The 18,330-nt window shown below is 45.9% G+C and overlaps 1 protein-coding gene across 2 annotated transcripts in view; it reads right to left on the bottom strand.

Annotated features, from left to right (window-relative positions):
• Positions 1-18,330, bottom strand: part of TRPC6 (transient receptor potential cation channel subfamily C member 6) — a 107,274-nt gene that overhangs the window by 19,513 nt on the left and 69,431 nt on the right. For both annotated transcript variants that reach the window (XM_046014309.1, XM_046014310.1), the window contains exons 2-4: positions 12,107-12,881; positions 7,018-7,203; positions 4,633-4,797 (exon numbers count right to left, since the gene is read on the bottom strand). In XM_046014309.1, the coding sequence (XP_045870265.1) occupies positions 4,633-4,797; positions 7,018-7,203; positions 12,107-12,881 (1,126 nt within the window). The remainder of the gene's footprint in view (positions 1-4,632; positions 4,798-7,017; positions 7,204-12,106; positions 12,882-18,330) is intronic.

The following is an 18,330-nucleotide window of genomic DNA, read 5'->3' as shown; positions in this document are numbered from 1 at the left end:
ACCGTGACCCCAGTGTGAGGGCAGGTGCCGCTACAATGCTGTGTAGACGATGAAGAACCAGAGGATGGGAGATCCAGAAACTGGCCGAGATGCCACACGGCTCCTGAGCAGCGGGGCTAGAATCTGAAAGCAGGCGTTCCTGCTCACAGTTAATGCTTCTATGTGGTTTACAAACAACTGCCTATTTTTTCATTAAAGTAGAGAGACGGGCGCCTGGGTGGCTCAGTGGGTTAAGCCTCTGCCTTAGGCTCAGGTCACGATCTCTGGTTCTGGATCGAGCCCCGCATTGGGCTCTCTGCTCAGTGGGGAGCCTGCTTCCTCCCACCCCCCACCTGCCTCTGCCTACTTGTGATTTCTGTCAGATAAATAAATAAAATCTTTTTTAAAAACAGATAAAGTATAGAGATATGTCGATTCCTCAAGGGAAAAAAAAGAAGGTTCTTCTCCTATGGAAAAAAGCTAAATGCTGTCCTGCAAGGGGTGTGGCAAAGTTCTCTGCTCCTACAGACCTTACTCGTCCATGTTGTCCAAGATCATAAATGTTAAGGCTGAAATAGATCATAGTTTATTCTCTTCTCTCTTTTTTAAAAAGGATTTTACTTATTTGTTTGAGAGAAAGAGCCTGAGAGAGCATGTGAGTGAAGATGGGCGGAGGGGTGCGGAGGGGGAAGCAGACTCCCCGTGAGCAGGGAGCCCGATGCGGGGCTCCATCCCAGGGCCTTGAGATCATGACCTGAGCCGAAGGCAGATGCTTCACTGACTGAACCACCAGGCACCCTAGTCTCTTCTCTCTTGATACTGAGAATCTTACTCCAGGCATAGTGTCAGGTCTGTCTGTCCAGACCTAGCTTGGTGCTTTAGGCCAGCAGATCCACAGATCTAGGTACACCTGCACAGACGCCAGAGCCAATCCAAAGTCCTGGTAAAAATCAGCGATGAATGTGTCTAAAACTCATACTTCCATAAGAGGCTCATTAGCTTGAATTGAAGAATGTATTTTTTTGGTGTTTTTAGAGATCCTGTTCAGATAGAGCCTCATAAGGGTGAAGCGAGAACACGTGCATGACAAGGTAGGTTTGATTTTCTTTTGCCTCCGGTCCTGAACCACGTTTCTGTAAAAATATGAGCTCTTTAAAGGTTGGGGATGAAAATGGGGTTGAGAACAAAGCTGCCCACCGTGGGTGGGCCGCAGGGCGGAGGGCTCTGAGAGCTGGACTGTCCTGTCCCTCAGGGCAGAACGTGAGACTCCCGCCCAGCTCCTCCGCGCGGTGTGGTCCCTCTTGGTTTGACTCAGGAAAGGGAGAGGAGAATCAAACCAGGCACCTTTGCTGCCTATGAAATGTGCTAGAGTTTAAAGGCAAAAAAAGCAAACACACACAAAACAAATAAGAATTTGATTGGCTGGAGACTGAAATGGTGTGTTTGGATGTTCATGACCCTCTATTTCTTTTCTTTCTTTTTAAGATTTGTTTAATTAGAGACAGAGAAAGAGTGCAAGCGGGGGGAGGGACAGAGGGAGAGACTGTCCAGTGGACCGCGGCTGAGCTCCACGGGGCTCGATCTCACCACCCTGAGATCACAACCTGAGTGCAAGCCAAGAGTCTGATGCCCAGCCCACGGAGCCCCCCGCGCCCCCATACCTCTGTCTCTTACTAAAGATCATTGAGAGTTGTGTGTCTCTTTAAACTAAGGGAGATTTTGGCACCGTTCAGTGGATTTTAGGAATTGAAATGAGTTACCCATTTTAGTAAAACCTGTCATCTATACATGCTCAGCTGTAAACAGATTTCTAAAAAAAAAAGAAACTGAAAAGAAGGGGACTTACCAACTGAAGACGGTAACTGATGCACCTGACCCTTTCCTGAGGGCAACTGCTGGAAGAGATACTTGGCTTTGGATATTGTATATTTTACTTTTCTCCAGTATCTACGGACGACTAAACACCTAACTGCCAGACGCCCACGGGAACAGAAAAGGTTGAAGCAATCACTGAGTGACCTGTGTCGCCCAGCATGATACCCTCGAGCTCCAGCCACGTCATTGTAAATGGCAAGATCTGGTTCTCCCTGATGTCCCACAGTAAGTAGGACAAGTCAGTCAGAGGATGGCAAATACTATATGATCTCACTCAGATGTGGAATTTAAGAAACAAAACAGATGAAAAGAGGGGAAGGGAGGGAAAATAAAATAGGATGAAATCAGAGCGGGAGACGAACCATAAAAGACTCTTAATCGTAGGCAACAAACTGAGGGTTGCTGGGAGGGCGGAGCTGGGGAGGGGTGGCTGGGGGATGGGCATGAAGGAGGCAGAGGTGTGATGAGCCCTGGGGGTCATATCCAATTGATGAATTACTGACCTCTACCTCAAAACCAATAATAGCTCTATGTTAATTAATTACATTTAAATAAAACATTTTTTTTTAAAAGTTGACGCTAGCTTAAGCTAAAATAATTTGAGGTCATGACATGACCTATTTTTATTGTAATGAGCATAAAACATATTTGGGTTATGGTGGAAAAAGAAAACAAGTAAAGAAAAAACTCTGCAAGAAGAAATCAGACTTGAGGAAAGAAAACCAACTTTACACGGACACAGGGACTCTGTCAAGGTGCACAGCCTGTGGGCTGATCTGGCTTGACTCTCATGGGTGTGCTGGAAACTGCTTAGTATTGAAAGTAGTATTTTTTTTTCCTCAAGGAGCTCCACGACCAGCACGGAACCCAGTGCAGGTCTTGAACTCACACCCCTAAGATCATGACCTGAGCTGAAATCCAGAGTTGGATGCTTAACCCACTGAGCCACCCAGGTGCCCCTAGTATTTAAAACAGTATTTTAAATAAAAGCATTAATACAGCTTAAGCAAATATTCCCCCATAACCTGTAAATGTTTATGTTCATTGTTAAGGGGAAAACCAACTTGCTCATCATGTTTCAAAGGCTAAATAACGGGTGGGAAAACAGACTTTAGTTTAAAAAAAACACCTCAACAGTGTCCTTTAATTTGATTATTTGCCTCAGGGCTCATAAATAAGGATGGAGAGCAGATGCCAAAGAAGAAACATGACCAGGGAAGAAGAAATAGTGAAGGAAATCGGGTTAATGAGGATTCAGTCAAAATCTAAGAAACTGTAAGAACTGGCAATAATAGTCTCTTGTCAAAACACCCAGCCTTCTGGAAGGCATCAGGTGCTGGACCCCCGGGATGCGGATGGAGAAGGACAGTCATTCCATTTGGAAAGATACTACAGTTGAGCTGACCACAGAGTCATCAGGGAACGAGGGTAATTCTGAGCAGCCCCCCACCCACTCAGTTCAGCTGCAAATCTCAGGACACTCGGGAAACGCAAGGGACGAAGAGAACACCCACACACATAGACGTGGCCCTTCACGTCCAAGCACGTGGATGCTTCAGGATTTCTGTTTCAGGCTGAAATCTGTCATCCCTATGACAAAGGGAAGAACAGAAAAACTACAACTTTCTAGAAGATCTGTGCTACTAATTTCTCATTCTAGTAAATCTCTTTCTTTTTACCATTTATGTTTTACTTATAAAATCTCAATTTGGGGGCCTTCTGTGTTTTAAGGGAAATGACAGATTTTGCCCTCAGGAAGAATCCGTTTCCAGCAGTTCTCATCGTGGTGCTGGAAGGATCCCGGTCACTCCCTCTGTGCAGGAAGCCCGGCACCAGTGGTCGCCAGGACCCACTTAGAAAGGTCCCTGCGAGCTAACGCAGCAACTGTGTGACTAAGTAACAAGAGGACATCACGCTGGTCACGGAGACACAGGTGTTCGGATCCACCTGCTGCAGGTGTTTGAAAAGGAGCAGCAAGCATTCGACTGACATTTCTACGCGGCACATGGACAGTCCGACAGACGTCTTGGCCACAGAGCTGTAGAATTATTAGCCTGACTCTCAGAGCTGAGACGTAGCCATTCCAGAAATGTGGCTTCAAAAACACGATGAGTACGACTGTTGTTAACGCGGGACAGAATACAAGAAAAAGAACTTTCACCTTGAACTTTGCCAGCGGAGGAGTAAAAGACAAGAAAAGTATCTTTTAGGATTACACTGAGATATCTGCGCATGCATACTATGACCTCGTTAAACTTTATAGCCATGTATGAGCAGACACGCCTCCAGAGGGGACGGAGAGGAAATCCACTCAGCAGTGACTCGGTCTTCTTTCTTTTTTTTTTTTTTAAAGATTTTATTTATTTATTTGACAGAGAAAGATCACAAGTAGACAGAGAGGCAGGCAGAGAGAGAGGGGAAAGCAGGCTCCCCACCGAGCAGAGAGCCCGATGCAGGACTCGATCCCAGGACCCTGAGATCATGACCTGAGCCGTAGGCAGCGGCTTAACCCACTGAGCCACCCAGGCGCCCTCGGTCTTCTTTCTTGATCCAGCCACAGGGATTACGGGTTAATTTTCTATCCCTTTCCCCCTCTATCTCCTATAGCAAATAGATGTTATTTTTGTAATATTGAAAACAGTAATATTATTTCAGCCCAGCTGTGGCTTCCATGAGATTTTCTTGTGGGGGAGAGAACTTCCCCTGCCAGGCCGGCCTGGACCTGCACAGCGGGACAGACCTGGGGGGACGGCGCACGGGCAGGCTTCGCAGACATACCTTGCTGCACGGGGCAAACCAGTAGATGAGGGCCAGGAAGGGCAATCCCACGGCCACCGCGAGGACCACCAGAAACTTCACCGCCATTGTCTGCTGCCGTAGACCGGACAGGTTCTCGTACCAGATGGACAGAAGCTGTTGCTGGCAGTTCGGATGAGCTACAAACTAGCAGGGAGATAGCTTGGTTAGAGAAAAGTTCAGGAGCCCCTTCCTGTGTTCTAGTGTTATGTTCCGTGGTCTCCCATGAGAAATACTATTGGAGAAAGAACAAACATAAAGCACCCAGTGGACAGGCATCAAGCAAGGCAGCAGGAGGTTCCAATAGGTATTACATAAATTTGAAAATTCCAGTCTATCAAACTCTTTCTTTATGACTAATGGGCTTTCTTTGGAAGCACAGAAAAAATTCTGAAGTTTAATATTATAAAAAGATTCATCAACGCTTTGCACAAGGACTCTTACATGTTTTTTCCCATCTTGTAAGAGTGATGTCAAGATCTTAGTGGCCCAGATGTTTAAATACTGTTATTTATTTGTTTAAATACTTTTTTTTAAAAAAAAAAAGGACACCACGGGGTGCCTGGGTGGCTCAGTGGGTTAAAGCCTTTGCCTTCGGCTCAGGTCACGATCTCAGGGTCCTGGGATTGAGCCCCGCATCAGGCTCTCTGCTCAGCGGGGAGCCTGCTTCCTCCTCTCTCTCTCTCTCTCTGCCTGCTTGTGATCTCTGTCAAATAAATAAATAAAATCTTTTAAAAAAATAAAATAAAAATAAAAAAGCACACCACTGGGACACCCGGGTGGTCCAGAAGGTGAAGCGTCTGCCTTCGGCTCAGGTCATGATCGGCTCAGGTGATGATCACAGGGTCCTGGCTTCAAGTCCGGCTCAGCAGGGAGCCTGCTTATCACTCTCTCTCTGCTGCTCCCCCTGCTCATGCTCTTTCTCTCTCTCTGTCTCTTTTAAATACATAAATAAAAATCTTTAAAAAAGTAAAAATAAGAAAGCAAGCCACCTTTCCCCACTGACCTACAGGGCTATATCTGTTTACCCCATTGGTATATGGGTCTGTTTCTGGACTACATATTCTATACCATTGATGTACTTTTATTCCTGTGCCATAAACTCTTTCAATTGAGAAAACTTTATAATTAAATTCTACTTGTTATCTTTCAGAATTTTTTCTCACATATTTATTTTTATAAATGAATGCCACATATGACAGAAGGCAATATGATGTGATAGACAAAAAACAATAATGTGAAATAAAAATTGATTAAAAAAATTCAAAAGTTAGATAAAGGAACTACTAAAGCTTAAGGATGATTAACCTTGAAGGTAATTAAAACATGATACAATGTTTATCTTCTCGGAATGGTAAGATTTAACAACACACATCTTGAATATAAAAAAATAAGCCCTCTGATACGCCACTGCCATGTGTATAAACTGGCACACTTTCTGTGAAGGGAAACGTAGCAAATATTTTGAATTAACAAAAACCTGAAAGAAAAAATAAACTCTCTGATAGTAAGTTGACTAAATGGAACAATAATACATCAACACAGCCTTTGAAAAGATGAGATGGATGTTTATTAACTGAGATGTGAAGATGTCCAAAATATAAATTTGTGGAAAGGAATATAATAGGGATTAACTACTCTCCATTAAGAATTGGGAATACAGAGAGGCGCCTGGTGGGTTCAGTCCCTGCAACACGTGACTCTTGATCTTGGGGCCATTAGTTCAAGTCTTACACTAGGTATAGAAATTACTTAAAAGTAAAATCCTAAAGGACAAAAAAAGTTGCGAAGGGAAAAAGGGGGCATGTCTACACTGCTTTACCATAAGCATGTATGACTTTTATTAGACTACTTTATTATGTAATAAAAAACCTATACAAACTTTTTTTTAATAGAGCCTATCCTTAAAAACTGGTTTTTTAAAGATATTTAACTTCAGAAAGCAATCACGAATGTGGGCGCTCCATTAAGACCCAGGCTGAAAGTACCCCACAAATAGCACTGGAAGGATTGGAGGGCGTAGGTCCTGGAACACATCAACAGATGGGAAATGGAACTGGGTCTCAAACACTGGTGTTCCTTCCCTGTACCCAAAACCTTATAATCTGGACACATGCAGTCATTTTTATGTCATTGGTTAAGTTAAGGAGAGCAGCAATCGTGGCATAAACAAGTCTAGATTTCAAAGACGGGCGTGTACAGTGGGTTCAATGACTCACAGCGAGGCTCTTTGGATTACAGAGGACTTGCCCTGGGCACCTATAGATTAGAAAAACTCAGCCCAGGGTAATCATGGTGACCCTTCATCCTGACCCAGCACCAAGAAAAACAGAAATGATATAAATGGGGCTTCAGGCCTGATCTTACTTTTTTTACTTCATATTTAATGGCAAGTTTTAAGCGGCTGAGATTTGGACGAGCGTGATCTCCCCCACTGTGGCGCATGTCAGCATCCCCGTTCAGGATGGCCTCTACTTCTTCCGTATTTCTGCACAGATCAAGGAGTCCAACGACAAAGTCTTTGCACTGCATCGACAGTTTTTTGTAGTCATTCTAGGACAGACAAAGCAGAACAAACATCAGCAACGGCGAAGCAGCACGTGCGCTGTGATACACACTGGAATTTATCAGTGCCTTGACCATGTGTAGGGAAAACCAATGGAAAAATTCTATCTTTAGGTTTACTGTTCTTTTAATGTGCACTAATTGTTGTGCTGCTGAGTAATTTCTGAACTATCTTAGCATCATAAAGATCTTCTTCATATCCAAAGAAAGGAGATTTTTATAAAACATAATCAAAGTATGGAAAAGTCATGTACTCTGCCAAACTCTCCGGTGGGTTCAGGAAAGATACAAAGTAAGCAACTTCCCACCAGCCTGATCATACTACTCTGCATACATAATATCTCTTATGTTCAGGACTTCATCAGCAAGGACCTAACCCACATCTGAGAGATCTTTGGAAGATCTTGCAAACCCCGTTGGTAAACTTGAGAAACACAGGACATTTGGACAGGCTCCAGAGAAAAGCAAATATATGTCATTTATCTATTTAATACATTGTTACTGAGGAACTAAACCAAAATCAGGGTCAAAAGACAAGATCTAATACAAACTCTGAAAATCAAGATTCTTTTCTTTGGAGAAAAGAAAATTTAAGAAAATTTTTTGTTGTAATTTATTGCTGATGACCTAATATTTTGTTGGGAAGACTTAGAAAGTGTAGATAATATTCAAATGTCAAAAATTTACATCTTGAAAACATACTCAACATTACTATTCATCAGAGAAATGCAAGTTAAAACCACAATGAGAAACCACCTTACATCTGTGAGAATGGCTAAAACCGCAAAACCAAGAAACAATGTATCGCCAAGAATGTATAAAAAGGGAACTTGCATGCACTGTTGGCCATGTTGGGAGTACAAACTGGTACAGATGCTATGGAACACAGTCTGGAGGTGTCTCAAAAAAATAAGGGGCTCCTGGGTGGCTCAGAGGGTTAAGAGAGAGACTCTTGGTTTTAGCTCAGGTCATGATCTCAGGGTCCATCAAGCCCCTTGTCAGGCTCTGAGCTCAGAGGGAGTCTGCTTGAAATTCTCTCCCTCTGCTCCTCCCTCTGCTCTAACATGTGTGTGCATGCCCCCCCCGCCAACATAAAGGATTCTTTTAAAAAAATTAAAAATCGAAATACCATAGGATCTAGTAATGCCACTGCCGGATGTTTACCTAGAGAAAAGTAAATACAGTAATTGGAAAGACACATGCACCCCTTGATTTTAGCAGTGTTATTTACAGTAGTTATTTACAGTGTGTAAGTGGTGTAAGTGCCCACGAGGGTGAATGGATGAAGAAGGGGTGTATATACCCCATGGAATATTACTCAGCCACAAAAAAGAATGAGATCTCGGCATTTGCAGCCACGTGGATGGACCTAGAGGGTATTCTGCTAAATGAAATAAGTCAGACAGTGAAAGACAAACACTCATATGTGAAATCTAAGAGTCAAAACAAGCAGAAACAGACCCATCAATAAAGAACAGACTGCGATCGCCAGAGGAGAGGGGGCAGAGGTTGGGCAAATCGGGGGGAGGGGACTGGAGGTCAGGCTTCCAGTTCCGGAAGGAACAGTTCACGGGAGGGAGCACAGCACAGGGAGCTCAGTCAGTGTCTTGCAGCAACGTTGTGCGGTGGCAGATGGCAGCATCAGGAGCGGCTTGCTGAACCACTGCGTGTCACACCTGAAACTAATGGGACACTGTCTGTCAACAACACCTCAATTGAAAAAACACAAAACTCAAATTTATATACACTGACATCTCCATTCAGGTCTCTCTGATACTTCCTCCCTGTTTTTTCTCTTCCTTGCGATGAGGCCATGTATAGCCCCACGTTCATCAAGAAAACCTGTTAACGCAGGCTTGTTGCCCTGCACATGGGTTCCCTCTTCTCCCATAATCGTCACAGTCATCTCACTTACTTTGGTTAGACAATGTGTCCAAGATCCTGCAGTCACTTAGTATCAAAATCGGGCTTTAACTCCTGCTCTGTTTGGCCCCAAATCCCCTGCCTTTAAGAATCCTGCCACTTTGTCTCTTGTTTGTAGAAGGTGTTTCTGTTTTGGTCTTTGAAGATGTGGGAAGCAAGGAGGGTGAATACTACTCCCATTTTGCACCTCAAAGCTCTGAGGTCCCCTGACGTCCCACAGCCCAAGTGGCAGAGTTTACTGTTGGAGCCACAGCTTTGCCGTTTGTCTCCTCCATCCTGAAACCGCCAGTGTGCTTGGGATGGACAGACCCCTAAGAACCAGGAGAGGAAGACGCTGGACTAGGAGCGGCGCCAGACGTTAGTCAGCAGGTAATATTTGGGAGAAGTCTGCACGTGCGAGGCAGCTCCTTGGGCTCCTGTCTGGGAACCGTGCCAAGCAGCTTCCTTTCCAGGTTAGTGATGTCTACACATGACGCTATGCTAACCACAGGTGCAGACCGGTTCTCTAAGGGCTGCTTGATACAACGAACTATGCTTAACTGAGAGGGGCTCATGCTACTTCCAAACTGTCTGACTACCGGGTCAGAGAGTATCCGAAGTCACAAGGAAACAGCAATAGTCAGTCAGGGCCCTGGGGACAGATTAGGAAGGACGCAAGCGCTTATGTTTCCCAGACCCGCTACCAAGTCGAGTGGCTAGGGGCTGGGGCTTTTGTACTTGAATAACCCTGTGATCAAACCACAGGCTTCCTTTGCTAGCTTGTGATCTCAGGGTAAAACCACTCTACAAGGTAGGTGCTGCTCTTATTCCCATTTTACGAATGAGAAAACTGAGGTTCTGTGAGATTAAACAAGTGTTCAACTGCATGTGCAAAGTACTTAGCTTGGTGTTCAGCATTTAGCATTCAGGAAAACAGTTATTTTATTTCATGCCATCAAAGGAAAGATCTGGGGCACCTGTGTAGCTCTGTTGGTTAAGAATCCAACACTTGGTTTTGGCTCAGGTCATGATCCCAGGGTCCTGGGATCGAGTCCCACATTCAGGCTCCCTGCTTGGCGGACACTCTGCTTCTCTCTCTCCCTTTGCCCCTGCTCCTGCTTGTGCGCATTCTCTCTCTCTCTCGCAAATAAATAAATAAAATATTTTTTAAAAAAGAAGGCACTATGCAGCCATCAAAAAAATAAAATGAAATGAAATCTTGCCATTTATGAAAATGTGGATGCAACTAAGGGTATTATGCTAAGCAAAATAAGTCCATCAGAGAAAGACAATTATCATATGATCCCCCTGATATGAGGAATTTGAGAGGCAGGGTGGGGGGTCGTGGGGGGAAGGAGGGAAAAGTAAAACAAGATGAAACCAGAGAGGGAGACAAACCATAAGAGACTCTTAATCCCAGGAAATAAACTGAGGGTTGCTGGGGAGAGGGGTTAGGACAGGGTGGCTGGGTGACGGACACTGGGGAGGGTTGTGCTACGGTGAGTGCACAGTGTGAGTGCTGTGAAGTGTGTAAGACTGATGATTCACAGACCTGCGCCCCTGGGGCAAATAATACACTCTGTGTTAATTAAAAAATTTTTCAATTTAAAAAGGCAAGATCTGAAAACAGGCCCTTCCCTGGCATTTGCAAATACCCATGCAGCGCAGGTAAACGTCAATGCTTCTAGCGTATCTCACAGGTAGCCCTCAGTTCCTAGATGAACCCCTAGTCCTCTTAAAGGCAAACATGCAAGGCTCAAAATCGATGCTGTCTAGAATTCCAAGCACCGCGGGTACAATCGGACGTTTAAGAGGAGAGTGTGGGGCAGCACAGTTCAGGAGGAAGCGTGTCGGTGGAAAAGCCGCGTGTGAGCGCTCCGTGCTCTTTGTTTACCACCAGCTCTAAAGGGTTTCCGGGTCACTGCTAATTCCCAATCACACGAGCAAAGCATTTTTTTAAAAAAGAGAGAATAAGACCACGGGAATCCATTTACACGTGTTCTCACACTTTAAGTTCTCTCAGACTGACAGGTAAGGCCACCAGCCGTCGGCCGTTAGCCGGACGCAGCTGCGACTATGGTTCCTCGAAAGGGACAGTGAAGCCGGCAGCCACGTTAACGCTGGGTCACCCCACACGGTAGCAAATTAAACTGAGGGTCTGCCCGACAACCTCGGAGCTGGGAGGAGGTGACCAGCGGGAGCGGGGCTGGGCACCGGGCTCTCACCCTCTCTGAACATGGCACAAGCAGGCAGACCAAGCGGCCTCTGGCAGCTCCCACCACACACATTTTATGGCAAGACTCCTTGGTGTTCATTCTGCATGAGGACTACTTTCACAGCGACAAGCTTCCATTTTTGCTCTTATCTTGCTCTGACGTAGCTGTTCCCTGCCCAGCATCCCCGAATCCCATGCATTCTGCCCCAAACAGCTGAAAGGCCATGGGACCCTCCCTGCCCTGGGAACCCGTCTGAGCTAAACGCTGCTCTCCCCAGCTTGCAGAGCTCATCCAGTCCTCCCTTCTCTCTGTACCGTCACTATTTCTCCACCCCCCGGGTCATGCCATGACTTCCTCCTGCTCACTTGTCTTTCTGGCCTCCAGCACCTCCTGCCGTGCTCTGAGCGCAGGCGCGTCCCCCGGGAGACCGAGCCCGGCTGGAGCACAGCAGCCGGCGCACGGAGCCCAACTCCGCCAATGCCCCGTCGTTGGTCATGAGGCTCCATCAGCTTTCTATGCCTCCATCCCTTCCTCTGAGAAGCAACCAGTATCTTGTCAAGACTGTGATGAGAGATAGAGCAAACAAAGTGTGTGCAGTGGAACATCTTTCAAAATTTCACCACATCTTATTCTGACAAAGAGCTTGTTCAAAAAACACATGCGGTTACTTCCTGCCCACAGTGACTAGCACAATGCTGAGTGCCCAGCGGAAGCTTAAAAATACCCTGGACTCCGGCTCCTGCAGGGTCAAGTCCTCAGCGAGGACCACCTACCTTGAACTCCTTCTCAATGTTGGCCAACACCGCCAGCTCATTGCTCAGCTCCAAAGCGGTCATGACCGGGTCCTCGCTAGACAGCGACAGGTAAGCTGGGCTCGCCAGGCCCTTGTAGGCATTGATCCTGGATCTGGAGTGGCTAAAGGAGTCATGCTTCTGTTTCTGGCTGCACTCGCCACACTTGCAGAAGTAGTCATGAGGCCGTTCGATCCGAGCCCCCTTCCGCAAGAGCGTGTGCACGATTTCGTACTCCTGGCAGTGGGCAGCCAGGATGATGGGCGTGACGTCGTGAGAGAACCGCGTCCCGTCCTCATCATAGGCATAAAAGTCGTCTTGCTGGAGTTCGGACTGGCTGGGGCTTGTGGCTAGTCGCCTGCCCTCCGCGAAAGCTGGGTGGCTGAGAATGGCTTCCACAATCCGAACGTAGCCTTTACTGATGGCGAGGAGCAAGGCGTCCCCGACGCGAGACAGGTTTTCCTTCTTGAGAAGCAGCTCCGTGATTTCCAGGTGCTCGTTGGCCACGGCCAGCTGCAGGGCGTTCTGGCCCATGTAGTCCACGCAGTTGACGTTCAGCGACAGACACTCTTCCAGCATCTTCCGCACCACTGGGATGTTGCCATACTCCGCGGCATCTAGGAACCGTTCCTCCTCAGCCGACAAGCTTGTGGAGCGGTCATTAAACATGTAGGCAGGTCCCCGGTTGGCTAACCTTCTCCCCTTCTCCCGGAGAATCGTCTGCCGCCGGTGGGCCAGCCTGCTGTCAGCGTCCCAGCTGTAATAAAGCAGAAAGATTGGGGACAAATCCTATTAGGAGCATTTCACTGTGCCAGACGGCCTCCTGCTCGTCTAATGCAAGCCTCAAGGATATCGGATGCTGCCCCAGCGTCTCTAGACACTGCAATGCAAAAGAAGATGCGTTTATCTGTTAATGGATTCCAAGAGCTTGCTTCTCCTTCAAGAAAGTCAGGCACTTCGCGGATTTTGAGGTTTCTGTTTGGGCTGCAGACTGGCAATTCCCACCATCTCTCTGGGCCGTTCGCGTGGGGATTAACAGGTATATTTCAGTCACAGAGGATATAAGGCCCAGAAAAACCAATGGTGAGGAAAGTAGGAACTTTTCTGCCCTTATAAATCTTACAGTCTGGAGGGAAGCGGGGGGTCAGCACAGTGCCTTTTCTGCCGTCTGTCATGATAAGCCCGGAGCCGGGTCACCTAACGATGCTTCCAGGAGAAAGTTCCAGACTAACTAAACATGGGAGGATGAGGCCTCAGGCACAGGTGTGTGTGTGGAGTGCAGGACAGAGGTCGGGGCAGGTGGAGGGCTTCTCCAGAGTAGGGAGTGACGAGATGCTACAGCACAGGTTTCATTGGTAGGACTGGGACTCTGCGAGGTGTTCTAAAAAATCACTGGAAACGAGAACGTGGTGATTAAGGCATAGGGGGAAAGAACACTTCCGTGATGGAGACAGTGGTCAAGGAGGGGCTGGCCTTCAACGTAAGCCCTCAGTCTGGGCGACGAGAAGTGATCCCTTCTCTAATCAAATGATATGTTTTTTTCTTATTGATTTATAAATTTATGACAAAGTTTAAGGCTCAATCCTTATCACTGTTGCCAACCAGCCTGAAATGGGTGACTCCATGCAGAACAGGGAAGGGCCACGAGGGCCACGGTAGGAGTCGGGGGCGGGGGCTGAAAAGAAGGAGAAAGGTGTGAATGATGATAGATGTGACGGATGTGTCCTGTCTTCATAAATGTTTCTAGAGCCACCCCCTGAAGACTGTCACAAATTTCCCAGCAGGAAAAGAAGTTAAATCAGTCCAAAGAACCCATAATGATCCTTCCTTCCAATGTGGACTAATTATCTTTCTCTAGGAGTCCTTATTCATCTCAATATAAATCTCTTGTCTACGGTAGTATGATGGCCAAAGAAGTAGCAAGAGGTCAGCAGCACAGAAACGGATTAGGGTTCTCTGAGCAGCTCCAAGAGTATGCTGCTGTTTTCACCAATGCTTCCCAGAGACTGATTCAACACGGAGCCCGTCAGCCATCCACGGTCTCTCTTCAAAATTAACCAGGCTGATGTTTTATTTAAGAGAGAACTTTGTAAATTCAAAAAATGATGTCCAGGGAGGCACCCGATGGCTCAGTTGGTTAAGTGTCTGTCTTTCGATTTCAGCTCAGAAGATGGTCTCAGGGTCATGGGATCGGGCTCTGCATCAGGGTCTACAATCCCTCTCTCTCTGCTCCCCTCCCTCTGCACTCTCTCTCTTTCTAAAATATATAAATAAAATATTTATAAATAAAAACATAATCAACCAATAAATCATGTCAAGGGCCAATGGCCAGACATATGCCACAATTCCAGTAATTTTTAAAGCAGGTCTTTATGTTAAAAATAGAGTTACCAGGGGCACCTTAGTGGCTCAGTGGGTTAAGCCTCTGCCTTCAGCTCAGGTCAAGGTCTCAGGGTCCTGGATTGAGCCCCACATCAGGCTCTCTGCTTAGCAGGGAGCCTGCCTCCCCCTTCTCTGTCTGCCTCTCTGCCCTCTTGTGATCTCTGTCAAATAAATAAAATCTTTAAAAAAAAAAGAGAGAGAGAGAGCTACCTTACAACCCAGTAATTGCACAATGGGGTCTTTACCCCAAAGACACAGATGTAATAAAAAGAAGGGACATGTGCACCCCAATGTTCACACCAGCAATGTCTACAGTAGCCAAACTGTGGAAGGAGCCGAGATGACTTTCAACAGACGAATGGATAAAGAAGATGTGGTTCATATATACAGTGGAATGTTACTCAACCATCAGAAAGGATGAACACCCAACTTTTGTACTGACATGGATGGAACTGGGGGGGTTATGCTGAGTGAAATAAGTCGGGCAGAGAAAGTCAATTATCCTAAGGTTTCACTCATACATAAGAGATAGTGTGGAGAAGCGCAGGGGAAGGAGGAAAAACTGCATGGGAAGAAATCAAAGAGGGAGACAAACTGTGAGAGGCCCTGGACTCCAGGAAACAGACTGGTTACTGGAAGGGGGGAGAGTCAAGGGCTGGAGTAAGCAGGTGACGGGCAGGAAGGAGGGCATGTGGTATGAGGAGCACTGGTGTTCCACACAGCTGCTGGGTCACTGAACACTGCATCAAAAACCAGTGGTGTCCTGTGTGTTGGCTAACTGAACATAATAAAAATAAATAAGCATAAAGAAAAAAACTAAAAATAAAACTACACTAGTGTAAGACAGAGATCTGGCTTTTCTCTCTGTTAGAGAGACAAAGTTTTCTTGGATCGTTGGTCTGTTTTTGGTAAGAAATCATAAACAAAGTTTCTTCTTTCTTTTATCTACCCAGAAAGCCAAAGTCTCTATGTTTCATCTTTATCAGGTCTTTGTTCACTTAAGAAAGTTAAAAGTTCTCAATGTTAAAGGTGCTCAATTTTGCCAACAACTAAATTGGCTTCTGCAGACTCTCTCGTTGCCACTGTGGGTAAAGAGGTAATTAAATATCAAGTTGTGTAACGATCTAGAACCCTATTTAGGCATGCACTGTAAACACTTCTGAGGTTTTTTTTTTTAAGATGTTATTTATTTATTTGTCAGAGAGAGAGAGAGTACAGGCAGGCAGAGAGGCAGGCAGAGGCAAAGGGAGAAGCAGGCTCTCTGTGGAGCAGGGAGCCCGATGCAGGGCTGGATCCCACGACGCTGGGATCATGACCTGAGCCAAAGGCAGATGCTCAACGACTGAGCCCCCAGGCCCCCTCATTTTTAATTTTATTAAGGTTATGCATGCACACAACTTAAGGACTCTACAAACATGTTATAGGAAACCAGCAAGTCTTTGCTCTTCATTTCCCCTCTTCCTGATCCCGAGGCAATAAAGTCAGCTGTTTTAGCTGATTATTGTATAATTTCAATCCTTGTATCCATATAACTTAGTGACATTGTGATTTCTAATTTTCCGGGTTTGTCATTATCTGCGGACTCCCACCGAAGCTGAGCATTTAGCTCACTTTCACCGTCTCCCTCACCTCACACACACACCCACAGGGACACACACAAACACACGCAAGGCCCCATCACTCCACAGTTACAGCACACGTCTCACTCGTAACTATGTGTTCGAGTAACGTGGGGCTGGTCCCGGTCTCGACACGCAGCACACATGGTACCTGTCCTTGCTTCCCTGCGTCCTGACCCCCCCCTGGTTAAAAATTCTCTTTCTGTATTCATACCCTTCATGTTCTGTGTACTTCTGACCGGCTCAACAAAACCACTCTCCTTCGACCAGCACACTACGTATTTGTTTAACTTTAGCTTCATGAAGGGGGTCTGCTAACTGGCCCCGGACGCAGTCTAAACTTGAATGGGTGTTGTCTTTGGATCTTGCTTTTGGCTTCCTCCCAGGGATTCTCTGCACTTTGTGTTTGTTTTGTATCCCCCGTGTACTGTACCCCAGACCCCCCCTTAGTCATGCCTGTGTTCCAGCACGACACACCCTCCAGGAGCTGCCTGAGGAAGGACGCGTGGAAGGCAGACCTCTTCAGGTGTTGCATGTCTAGAAGTGACCTTGTATAATCAACAGCCTTATTGTTATCTTGGTTGCATAGAAACTTCTAGGTTGACAGTAATTTTGGAAGAATTATTCTACTAGATTCTAGCTTTTTTTTTTTAAGATTTTATTTACTTATTTGAGAGAGAGACAGTGAGAGAGAGCATGAAAGGGGAGAAGGTCAGAGGGAGAAGCAGACTCCCTGTGCACCTGGGAGCCTGACCCGGGACTCGATCCCGTGACTCCGGGGTCATGACCTGAGCTGAAGGCAGCGCGCAACCGACTGAGCCACCCAGGTGCCCTAGATTCTAGTTTTTACAGGGCTATTGGGAAATAACATTCTGGATATTCTCTTTGCCTCTGATGCTGTAAAATTACATAGTTTTTTTACTGGAGGGAATCTGTTTTCCTCCACGGTTTTCTGCACCCAGTAATTCTTTTCATCTGGAAAAATGTGGCCTTTTCTAAGAAAAAATTTTTTTTTTCTTTTCTGAGAAATATTGTTGACGGATGTCTCCGGTAATTTTGTTTCTGAAGGTCATTGTTAGTTCTGGGACTCCTTTTGGATGCTAGACATTCTGGGATTAGTATTTAGTTTTCTTACCTTTTCTCTCAGATTTTCCAGTTAATTCATATGCTTTTTTGTTTGGTTGGTTTTGTGGGTTTTTTATTTCTTGTATTTTGGTTTTTTTTTTTTTTTTTGGTGGCTTTTTGCATTAGAATCTGGACTTTTCTTTAACTTTATCTTCTAATAAATCTTTTGAAAGTTTTTCTCTGATCTTGTGTTTTTAATTCTCATCTTTTTGTCCTTTATAACACTTTTGCTAGTTTCACAGACACATTATCTTCTCTTACCTAAATCCAGAGACATTAGTGATAAAGACTACACAGATCAGAACGATTCTGAGAATTTACTCCCATGCTGTTTTGTAATGAATATTTTGTACTCTATATTTTATGTCAGCGTTTTTCCTCAAAAAGCTAGTTGTCCTTAGTAGATATTCTTTTCCATTAAAAAATATGTATTAATTCCAATGTCTTTTCTAAAAGAGTGTAATTCTCCCCCACAAGAATTTGCTAATGTTGGTTTTGGCAAAAAGTGACTCTCGGAGGTGAGGTTCTGCAAGAGCAGGGTCATCTCTGTGTCAACAGAATGCGTGAGGTAGACCCGCGAAGAGGTCACCCAGACCCCATCCGCCGTCGTCCCTCGGAGATTCTGAGCCTCCTTCCCTTCTCTCTGCCGCTCCTCTGGCTTCTGAGAACCCGTCCAGTCCTGCCTCTCTGCGCCACCCACTTAGCTGCCGTGGACCAGAGGAGCCTCAACCCCAACGCGGGGGAAGCGTCTGCGTAACATGCATAACGTGCTGGGAAGGAAAAACTAAAATCAAAGGAGAAAAGAGCTAAGATGAGGGATTTATGGACGTGCAAGGAGTGAGCACGTGGCGGAAAGTTCGACAAAGCACAAATGGACACAAAATGGACTCAAGAGCCATGTCTCTGTTTTGTTCCTTCTCTTCGGTAAGGATGGGTGAACGGTCACGCCAGCCCATGTCACGGGACCCTTCCAGGGCGACCGAAATGACAAATGTGGGCGGCACCTCAGCTGGGGCTGCACGGTTTTTAGGGCCGTGGGAATCTGCGCTCCTGTGAACAAGACGCTCACAGCGTTCGCAC

The sequence above is a fragment of the Meles meles genome, chromosome 8 (genome assembly GCF_922984935.1).
Source record: "Meles meles chromosome 8, mMelMel3.1 paternal haplotype, whole genome shotgun sequence".
Classification (NCBI taxonomy): domain Eukaryota; kingdom Metazoa; phylum Chordata; class Mammalia; order Carnivora; family Mustelidae; genus Meles; species Meles meles.
This window is presented reverse-complemented; position numbering and strand designations above follow the sequence as displayed.